This window comes from Pelobates fuscus, chromosome 5 (assembly GCF_036172605.1).
Source record: "Pelobates fuscus isolate aPelFus1 chromosome 5, aPelFus1.pri, whole genome shotgun sequence".
NCBI classification, from domain to species: domain Eukaryota; kingdom Metazoa; phylum Chordata; class Amphibia; order Anura; family Pelobatidae; genus Pelobates; species Pelobates fuscus.
Window position 1 is genome coordinate 268,565,214 of NC_086321.1, and position 12,147 is coordinate 268,577,360.

Here is a 12,147-nt window from a genome sequence, read left to right on the forward strand (position 1 = left end):
TCAACAGCAGCTCCCAGACGCGTGTAACAGGGCTAAATTGTGCGGCAGCTCACACAGATGATTTAGCGGTAAAGCGCACTCGCTGGCAGAGCCAAACTGAGAATCCAAAGCAGCCCGGGAAAAAAATGTATGCCATTCCTACAAGTCAGTATATATATATATATATATATATATATATATATATATACAGTTGCAAGTAAAAGTATGTGAACCCTTTGGAATGATATGGATTTCTGCACAAATTGGTCATAAACTGTGATCTGATCATCATCTAAGTCACAACAATAGACAATCACAGTCTGCTTAAACTAATAACAAACAAAGAATGAAATGTTGCCATGTTTTTATTGAACACACCATGTAAACATTCACAGTGCAGGTGGAAAAAGTATGTGAACCCCTAGACTAATGACATCTCCAAGAGCTAATTGGAGTGAGATGTCAGCCAACTGGAGTCCAATCAATAAGATGAGATTGGAGGTGTTGGTTACAGCTGCCGCACCCTATAAAAAACACACACCAGTTCTGGGTTTGCTTTTCACAAGAAGCATTGCCTGATGTGAATGATGCCTCATACACAAGAGCTCTCAGAAGACCTACGATTAAGAATTGTTTATTTGCATAAAGCTGGAAAGGGTTATAAAAGTATCTCCAAAAGCCTTGCTGTTCATCAGTTCACGGTAAGACAAATTGTCTATAAATGGAGAAAGTTCAGCACTGCTGCTACTCTCCCTAGGAGTGGCCGTCCTGTAAAGATGACTGCAAGAGCACAGCGCAGACTGCTCAATGAGGTGAAGAAGAATCCTAGAGTGTCAGCTAAAGACTTACAAAAGTCACTGGCAAATGCTAACATCCCTGTTAGCGAATCTACAATACGTAAAACACTAAACAAGAATTGATTTCATGGGAGGATACTACAGAGGAAGCCACTGCTGTCCAAACAAAACATTGCTGCACGTTTACAGTTTGCACAAGAGCACCTGGATGTTCCACAGCAGTACTGGCAAAATATTCTGTGGACAGATGAAACCAAAGTTGAGTTGTTTGGAAGAAACACACAACACTATGTATGGCAAAAAAGAGGCACAGCACACCAACATCAAAACCTCATCTCAACTGTGAAATATGGTGGTGGGGGCATCATGGTTTGGGGCTGCTTTGCTGCGTCAGGGCCTGGACGGATTGCTATCATCGAAAGAAAAATGAATTCCCAAGTTTATCAAGACATTTTGCAGGAGAACATTAGGCCATCTGTCTACCAGCTGAAGCTCAACAGAAGATGGGTGTTGCAACAGGACAATGACCCAAAGCATAGAAGTAAATCAACAACAGAATGGCTTAAACAGAAGAAAATACGCCTTCTGAAGTGACCCAGTCAGAGTCCTGACCTCAACCCGATTGAGATGCTGTGGCATGACCTCAAGAAAGTGATTCACACCAGACATCCCAAGAATATTGCTGAACTGAAACAGTTCTGTAAAGAGGAATTGTCAAGAATTACTCCTGACCATTGTGCACGTCTGATCTGCAACTACAGGAAACGTTTGGTTGAAGTTATTGCTGCCAAAGGAGGTTCAACCAGTTATTAAATCCAAGGGTTCACATACTTTTTCCACCTACACTGTGAATGTTTACATGGTGTGTTCAATAAAAACATGGCAGCATTTCATTCTTTGTGTGTTATTAGTTTAAGCAGACTGTGATTGTCGATTGTTGTGACTTAGATGATGATCAGATCACATTTTATGACCAATTTGTGCAGAAATCCATATCATTCCAAAGGGTTCACATACCTTTTCTTGCAAATATATATATATATATATATATATATATATATATATATATATATATATATATATATATATACAGATATAGTGGCACTCACCCTTTCAAGGACTCTATGTGTAGAAAAATATGCCCTGGTGCAATCCCACCCTGGATATAGACAATAAGATATAGACTCTTCAGGTCGAAATGTCGATCGTATTTTATGTTATGATATTGGATATTAAATACCAGTGACTTCATTCAAAGACCATAGAGTGCATCTCTTTTCTACTTATTGTATATATATTTATATATATATATATATATATATATATATATATATATATATGTACACTGCTCAAAAAAAATAAAGGGAACACAAAAATAACATCCTAGATCTGAATGAATTAAATATTCTTCTGAAATACTTTGTTCTTTACATAGTTGAATATGCTGACAACAAAATCACACAAAAATAAAAAAATGGAAATCAAATTTTTCAACCCATGGATTTGGAGTCACACTGAAAATTAAAGTGGAAAAACACACTACAGGCTGATCCAACTTTGATGTAATGTCCTTAAAACAAGTAAAAATGAGACTCAGTAGTGTGTGTGGCCTCCACGTGCCTGTATGACCTCCCTACAACGCCTCTGCATGCTCCTGATGAGGTGGCGGATGGTCTCCTGAGTGATCCTTTCCCAGACCTGGACTAAAGCATCTGCCAACTCCTGGACAGTCTGTGGTGCAATGTGACGTTGGTGGATGGAGCGAGACATGATGTCCCAGATGTGCTCAATTGGATTCAGGTCTGGGGAATGGGCGGGCCAGTCCATAGCATCAATGCTTTCGTCTTGCAGGAACTGCTGACACACTCCAGCCACATGAGGTCTAGCATTGTCTTGCATTATGAGGAACCCAGGGCCAACCGCACCAGCACAAGGGATCTGAGGATCTCATCTCGGTACCTAATGGCAGTCAGGCTCCCTCTGGCGAGCACATGGAGGGCTGTGCGGCCCCCCAAAGAAATGCCACCCCACACCATTACTGACCCACTGCCAAACCGGTCATGCTGGAGGATGTTGCAGGAAGCAGAACGTTCTCCATGGCGTCTCCAGACTCTGTCACGTCTGTCACATGTGCTCAGTGTGAACCTGCTTTCATCTGTGAAGAGCACAGGGTGCCAGTGGCGAATTTGCCAATCTTGGTGTTCTCTGGCAAATGCCAAACATCCTGCCCGGTGTTGGGCTGTAAGCACAACCCCCACCTGTGGACATCGAGCCCTCATACCACCCTCATGGAGTCTGTTTCTGACCATTTGAGCAAACACATGCACATTTGTGGCCTGCTGGAGGTCATTTTGCAGGGCTCCTCCTGTTCCTCCTTGCACAAAGGAGGAGGTAGCGGTCCTGCTGCTGGGTTGTTGCCCTCCTGATGTACTGGCCTATCTCCAGGTAGCGCCTCTATGCTCTGGACACTACACTGACAGACACAGCAAACCTTCTTGCCACAGCTCGCATTGATGTGCCATCGTGGATGAACTGCACAACTTGAGCCACTTGTGTGGGTTGTAGACTCCGTCTCATGCTACCACTACAGTGAAAGCACCACCAGCATTCAGAAGTGACCAAAACATCAGCCAGGAAGCATAGAAACTGAGAAGTGGTCTGTGGTCACCACCTGCAGATCCACTCCTTTATTGGGGGTGTCTTGCTAATTGCCTATAATTTCCACCTGTTGTATATCCCATTTGTACAACAGCATGTGAAATTGATTGTCACTCAGTGTTGCTTCCTAAGTGGACAGTTTGATTTTACAGAAGTGTGATTGACTTGGAGTTACATTGTGTTGTTTAAGTGTTCCCTTTATTTTTTTGAGCAGTGTATATATGATGTACAGTAAGCACACAAGCTCACTGACATGTGCAAACAGGCTCACTGACAGACAAAACTCTGACTCACACACATGCTCACTAAAGACAAGCTCACTGACACACACATGCTCACTAAATAGAAGCTCACTGACACACACACAAGCAGTACCATCTTAAGAGCGTTATGGGCCCCCAGGCAAAGCAGTGCACTGGGGCCCTACCTACACAACAACTCACAGGAATAAAATGTTTAATTATTGTTAGACTGCTGAGTACATACACACGGTACACTGAATATGAACACAGAGAGACTGCTTAATACACACACAGATTTCTGAATGCACACAGAGAGACTGCTTAATACACACACAGATTTCTGAATGCACACAGACTCCTGAATGCACACAGGCTGATTTATACACATACACACACAGACTGTTGAGTCCATACACACACACACAGACTGCTGAGTCCATACACATACACATACACACACAGACTGCTGAATCCATACACACACACACAAACACACAGACTGCTGTCAAATGAGATAGGTCAGAGACAATATAATTAAACACAAAGTAATAAGCACCATAACAACTACAGAAAGCTGTATGGGGTTATGGTGCTAGGAGTGACCTAAAGCCGCCCTTACTGCTAGATGCTGCTCTCTGCCACCTCTCAACTAGATTGAGAGTCGGGTGCTCCTCCTAGGAGCTTATGCTAGCTTTTCTAATGCCTGCAGTGGAAGGCCAACTCATTGACTGAGTGCCAGTTGATTGCTCTCAGCCAATAAGCTAAACCCTACATTGCACAGTGGGGGCTACAGTGCTCAGGTGTTGTTGTGCTAATATAATGACCCATTAAGTATCAAATAGCAATCCTAAACATGGTCTATGAGTCATTGTGGCATTGTCAAAACAAAGAAATTATGTTTTATGTATTGTGTATTTGAAAATTCTTTATTTTCTATATAGTATTCTCTATACTTTCATATCAATCTATTCTAAAGCACTAAAAAAAAATAGACTATATCAGAGTTTATTTTTTTTAGAAATGTACCCCTTGTGTGTATGCTACAGCTTGCAGTGGCGAGGAACATTTAAAGCCTGGCTACTACCACAGAACTTCAAAGTTTAAGCTCATATAAACTTTATTTATTTAATTCTAGAACATCGAACATCAGTACGTGCCAAGACTAGATGGTTTCTATTCTACACACTTCTAAGAAATCCCAGTATTATCAAATATAGGAAACAATTCCAGAAGACTGGAGCTGGTGTATACTTCCTTGAGTAAAAGATGTGGAAATGTGTTGAGCGTTCCAAAAACCAGCTGGACAACAGTGGTATTGGCATATTGTAAACATTTCTTCATAGATTTCTCTTCTTTTTTTTTTTTTTTTAAGCAAAATTGCTATAGGTTATATGTTATGACTTACAAAAGCCTACATTAGAGAACATTTGAAGACCTCTATAACAATTCACCATCAGCAAGTAGAATGTGAAAATGATTCTCATCCAGTAACTGGAATGTATTTCTATTGTGGATCCGTGGCACTTGAACTGATCACCACACTGTTAAAATGATCTAATTTGCCAGTAGGTATTTGTTCCTGTATACTGTAAGGCAATGCACTGACAAAGAATCTTGTCAATGACCTGTTCTTGTAAATCCCGAAAAGAATGTAAACCAAAATCAATGATCCGAAAACAAATAGACGTCACCTACATTTGGTCAGGACTATGGATATTAGAAGAGAATATGCTTCTTACCGGGAAAATAAAAACAAACATAATTTCTAAACAGATTATAAACAGATATTTTTTTTTTATCTTCATCATAATATTGTATACTACTTGAACATTGAAGGAGTTTTGTTTATACAGTTTTGCTGAATTGTGTATGTATTATAAAATAGATTAACTTTAAAGTTGGTCTATGCATTTCCAGACTTCAATAATAATATAGGTGTTGATTACAAATAAAGAAAGATAGATAACGTGTTAAATACAACCAATTTTTACAGGTTTTACACTGGGTAAGCAGCATTATCTGAATTTACTTGATCTTCAAATAACTTTTTTTATTAAACAAAACAAATAATAGTGCATAGAAATGATCATGGTATAAACAATAGCAGAATGCAGGCTTACTAGAATGCATAACTTTGATTGTCGCCTGTAGCCAAAGTCTTTCAGCTTTCTTATTTGTTTAATAACATGTCAAAAGAAAAACCCTTCAAGTGCCAGATGTGCTTAACCCCTTAACGCCGTTACGGTGTTCTATGCCGTCGCGGCTTTAAAGGGCTTTAAAGCCGTTGCGGCGGCATAGAACGCCATAACGGCTTGCAGCCCCTGGAGGTTCGGCGTACTCACCTCCGCCGCGATCCTCTTCTGGAGGACTGCCTGACAGCCCAGGCAGCCCCCCACCGGCAAGTGAGGCCCCCGGGGGCCATGTGATCGCTCTCAAAGAGCGATCACATGGCCCCCGATAGCTGGCTGTGGATCTGCCAGCAGGGGGACTGTCTAAAATATTAGACAGTCCCCCTGCTGGTAGGTAGTGTAAAAAAAAATTATTAAACATGTTATAAAATAAATGAAATGCCTTTTTATATATATATAATATATGTATATATATTATACATATAATATATATACATATTATATATATGTAAATTCATACGTAATGTATTTTAATATTAATATTAGTATATATATTAGTATTAAAATACACTTAGAATTACGTTACATATATAATATGTATATATTATATATATAATAGATATATACACATATATTATATATATACGTATAATTACAATAATAAATAAATAAAATAATAAAATAAATAAATAAAATATTGAAACAAAATTTAATATAAATTATATATGCATATGTAATTTCATTCTAACTGTATTTTGTTATTAATATATATATATATATATATATATATATATATATATATAGAAAAATGAAAAATCAAAATGCACTCACAGGTCTTCTTAAGTGGAACACTTAGTGCTTTATTGTTTCATAACTGGTGTACAGAAATCAATCGACGTTTCGACCCTGCCGGGTCTTTTTCATATATATATATATATATCGGTAACAAAATACACTTAGAATGACATTCTATATATATCTATCTATATATAAAATGCAAATAACCGCAAATATATATATATATATATATAGAGATAAATACATATAATTACATAAAAGATTACATTAGTGTACACGTAGAATTTAAATACCTATAAATGCATATATATTAAAATTCTACGTGTATATTTAAGTAATTTTTTTAACATAATTATGTAATTTGATTAATTAAAATTTGATTGACATGCCTGACAACACAGGGAGAAAGTGCAGAGAATTTAATTCGGAAGCACTATATTTGACCCTGTAACTCTCCAAGACACCATAAAACCTGTACATGGGGGGTACTGTTTTATTCGGGAGACTTCGCTGAACTCAAATATTACTGTTTCAAACTGGTAAATTGTATTACAACGATGACATTTTAAGTAAAAGTGACGTTTTTTTTGCTTTTTTTTTTACAAACTGCCATAGCTAAATAGCTAAAAATATTTGTGAAACCTAGCACAGTAAATGGCCCCATGCTGGTGGTTGGTTCTGAGTCTGAACTTTAGATTGGATGTAGTAAGAGAATAACGTCAAGCAACTACCCTATTGGAAGATGTTATCACCAAGACAGCAATGTGGCATGTTGACAAGTAGTATAACTTATTTATTGGTCATTTCAAATGTCAACATGTCAACATGTCACAATTCTATTCAGAATACTATAGAATACTATAAACATAGTTCTGCTATTCTATTGCCTTTTTGTATGTAATGATTATATATATATATATATATATAATTAGGGGAAGGATTTCAACAGACATCTGAGATCGCTGTCCTAAGACACTGTGCAGAATCCTCAGACTCACGTGAATCTGGTAGAGTATCCGAGAATGATGAAAAAGTATGCCACCCACAAGAGGGATGAGAAAGTAAATTTTCTTAAAGGACAGCCTTAGCACCAAACAGCGTATTACTAAAAAGAAAATGCAGGGAATCAAAAGTGAATTTCAATTGTAAGACCAAACTAAACACAGAATTAACTTGGAGATTGTTTCCAAATGGACTATTTTGGCCTGAATTTAAAATTCACTCTGAATTCCCAGCAATTCTCATTTTAGTGAATAACCCTGATAGTGTCCCTTTAATTGTCCTTCTGTTAACACTCACCCAATGTCCTGCAGGTGATAGGTTAAAAAACGGTTGAGCTCAACAGCACCAGGCCTTGTGTAGTGCATTTTAAATTATTGTAGTGCATGTTAAAAGATATTCCTGCATATTCTCACTCAGCACAAACAAATGTTTACATATTCTAGATAGACAGCAATATTTGCTCATTCTCTTGTATGCAGTGAAGAATCTTTGTTAAATATAAAAATGCTATATATAATACATGCATCTAAACTCTGATTTCATGGTGTTTTGAAGTGTTACTTTTGTGTTGTTACTCTTGTGTTTTATTTTGTTTTTTATTTTTCCTATGTATTAAACAGGTGAAAGGCTGGGATTCAGTGTGATTGGTTCATACACTTTAAGTACTGATCTCATTTTAAAAATATGAAAAAGATATTTGTTTTCAATTGGGTTTGCACCAATTTTAAGTTTGCGACACTGGTAAATAATTGCAAAGAGTTTTTATCTTAATTAGTAGAGGAAAGGTGATATGGATAGGGGGTATGTAATATTAATTTAAATGTTTATTTTAGAACTGGAAATTAGGAAGAATTGGGTTATGAAGGCATACTACTGAAGCAGATGGACAATGGCTAAGGTTGGACAATGGCTAAGCCAAAGGACTACCTCTGAAGGGGTAAAGCATGCAGATTAGATGGCATTATCATATAATAACAGCAAGACACAGCAAGGGAGCACTAGGGCAAGTGCTTCCCCCAAGATGTGAAGATGGTACAAGTCAGATACCTGTATGGAAACATAGATACAACCATGCACTGCAGTTGCTCATTCTAGACACATTTATGAGAAACACACAGACACCAATACACCCAAATACACACTGCGCCAATACACACCCACCCCAATGTACACTGCCAGGCATGTACACGGTTACACATTTCCACACACAATGACACATACACACACAATGCTACACTTACACACAGTCACACTGCTAGGCATACATACTACTATACACATATAGTTTTACATGCACATTCACAATAATGTTTTTTAGCCACCCTCCCTTTTGCTTACCATAATGCACTAGAAGGCGGCTTCTGTGGCTCAGTGGAGACTTTAAGAAAGCTGTTCCTCACTGCCCACCACAATTACAGCTATTGCTGAATGATTGTTCAAGCAAGTTGCGGTGGAGGGGAGCAACAAAATGCTGAGCCTCCTCTATATTCTGTGGTTTCTGGTACCATTGTGACCCGTGTCAGCTGGTTATGGTGGAGATCAGCTTGTCTCCCCAGTCATCCTGCTTGGGTTTGACAGTCTGTATGCCATGCAATAGAATGAATCTTGATTGCAATAGATTGTCAATATCTGTTCTAGCATAATATTGTTATTCAAGTGTCCAACAATTCTTTTGTTTGATAATTATATTATTATATGTGTATTATTTTTTTTTAATTGAATACATGTTTTTTGATTATTTTGTCATTTGCAATCTTGTAAAATTAAATTGAAAAAAGGGGAAGCAATAGTGGTGGAAGTAATTTTAATCTGAAAAACTAGATATTTAAAAAAAATCTAAGGAAAAACCATTAGTGGGCAATTGACTACCCACACTGAGAAGAACAGAGCTTTTCCACACCTCAAATAGTGGAAGGAACTACAGTGCGGAAAAGAACAGTGCCATATAAGCCTATGTTAATGAAGAAATACTGAATGTCACCGTAATTAAGCACTACTCAATCTTAGCAAGTTAAAACAAACTTTTATTCCAAAAACAGATAAAATACATATAACAAGACCCGGCCCCAAGTGTGCCAACAGGGCCCAACCCCTGTATCTGCTCACAGGGAGTGGAGTGTATATGTGTAGGGGATGTAGTGTGTGTTTGTGGACGATTAATGTGTGTGTTTAGAGAATGGAGTGCATAGGGAATTCAGTGTGTTGGGGATGTAGTGTGCGTATACATGAAGGAGGAAGTGTTTGTATAATGGATGCAGTGTACTTGGTTAGCAGATTCAATGTAGGGATTTGCACTGTGTAAAGTGGATGCAGTGTATGTAAGGCATATATTGTGTGTACAGTGAATTCAGTGTATGTATGTGTGTAAGCGTTATAGTGTGCTTATAGTGGATGTAGTGTATATGTAAGGGATGCATGTAATGTGTGTATGGTAGATGTGTGAAAGTGTGTGTAAATGATGCATTGCGTTATGAAGGCATATTACTGAAGCAGATGGACAATGGCTAAGGTTTCCCTGGCCAAAGGACTACCTCAGAAGGGGTACAGCATGCAGAGCACATAATCCTAACATATAATAACAGCAAGATGCAGCAAGGGAACAAGTGCTTCCCCCAAGATGCAATGATGGTACAAGTCAGATACCTGTATGGAAACATAGGGGGTAGGATAGAGACTGTTCTGTGAGAGGTGAAAGAGGGAAGCAACTTAATTTTCTTCTTATTATATTTTATTGAACATTTTCCACCCTCCCTGCTTCTTACCTCTAGCCAGGGTGGGTGACCCAACATTCCCTGGTGTTTAAGTGGTACTCTAGTGGCTCGGATGCTGTGTATCTATACTGATCAACCACAACTTTAAAACCACCTAAACAGGCAAACCCAATAGCAGTATTAGTACCCTCAGAGAGAGTGCCGTCAGTAATAGGTTAGAAAGTACCTTTATTTATAAAGAGCAAAAAAAGAACTATAATTTTATTAAATCCCTAATGAGTAGATGAACAACAATAAAAATCTAAGTAAACAATGTGAATAGAAGGTGCAAAAAAGAAAAATAATAGTAATGGTTAAAATAGGACCAAGTGCTGAAATTCGTATTAGTGGTATCCAGAATAGTTACAAGTGACTAACCCAAGACATACTTGAAAACAAGAGAAATCTCAATGTATCTTTCCTGGTAAAATATTTTATAACTTAATATAAATAAATAAGTAGACAGAGATTGGTGTGCTATATATACTGTTGCAAGGTATCTGTTTCGAATGCAAGAAATTGCTCGTCTGAGTCTAACATTAACTGGATACTTTCAGGTAGGTATACATGCAGATAAAGTCAAAATTTAGATGAGATAGCAATCACCCTTTAAGTAAAGTTATAAATAACTATAAGTAAGGTTGTTTCTAGTTACGTATGTGAGTTTGGACATATGTATACGTGGGGTAGAGAGTGAGTACTTAAGTAAGTAAAGATATTTGAGGACGTATGTACCAGCAAACTCCAGATTGAATATATAAATCAAACGGGAAGCTAGCAGTAAAACGCAAGGATAAACTATGAACTCTTCCTCCGTTATAATATCCCTGTATTAATAGTGTCAAAAGCTAGTGCATTGGTATGAAGCAAGCTAGAAATGTGGCTTGCTCGGTGGTATACACCACTATAGGTGTGTCTTAACACGTGTAATTAAACACAGTGTAGGAAATGATATAGAGTGTGAGGGGAACTAGACCCAACTCCAGAACTAGAACCAACTCTGATTATGACATCAGACTACGACTCTTCACACACGGATTCTGATAATAGATGAACCACACAATCCCGACCACTGACTCCCAATCCTACCATACCAAACCAGAGTAACTCGAGGGGAATTCTAAAGAAAGGGGTTCATTTTTTTAGAGCTAGACCATGAGGACAACCCCCCACCCCGACAATCAATGTACCAGACCTGCAACAGAGGCAGAGGGGGAAGAGGCACAAGGAGAAGACCGTTCTGAGTAATACCACTCAATTAGTCAATCAGACCGTATCCTGAATCCCCACAAAACCAACGTCCTAAGGAAAGGCTTATCATTTGTGCCAGTCCCAGCTTATAACAAGTTCATGTGGATCAAAGATCTACACTTATTCACTATGAAACTGGCCTATGTAAATACCATCAACTTCAGATTGAGAGGAAAACTAAAGATCTGGGACTACTGGATAAAAAAGACTATGACTGCCTAATTACACTCCTATCCTTACTAGATGAAAATGACACTATTGGTGGGACACTACTATCAGTCAAAGCCAGACTAATTTGAAGCCTAAAAGTCGCTTCACACCCAACATAGGAAGTTTTAGAAATATTGAGCTATTTTTGGTGGCTGTCAAATTTGAAATTGAGAATATTAAGAGCATCGACCTCAAGCTCTACCCCAGTATGAATCTAACCAAACAAGAAAATAAGGCCCTTCAAATTTCTCAGAAAAGATAGGACAATAACTATCATACCAGCAAATAAGGGGGGAAACAGTCATCATGAACTCACCTGCCTATGTCAAGA

At 38.0% G+C, this 12,147-nt stretch overlaps 1 protein-coding gene across 1 annotated transcript in view; it reads left to right on the plus strand.

Moving 5' to 3' along the window:
- LOC134612809 (stimulated by retinoic acid gene 6 protein-like) overlaps window positions 1–5,656 on the plus strand; it is a 218,338-nt gene extending 212,682 nt beyond the window's left edge. The window contains exon 19 of the mRNA XM_063457254.1: window positions 4,812–5,656. Coding sequence (XP_063313324.1) covers window positions 4,812–4,939 — 128 coding nt within the window. The 3' untranslated portion in view covers window positions 4,940–5,656. The remainder of the gene's footprint in view (window positions 1–4,811) is intronic.
- The last annotated feature ends 6,491 nt before the right edge of the window (window positions 5,657–12,147 follow it).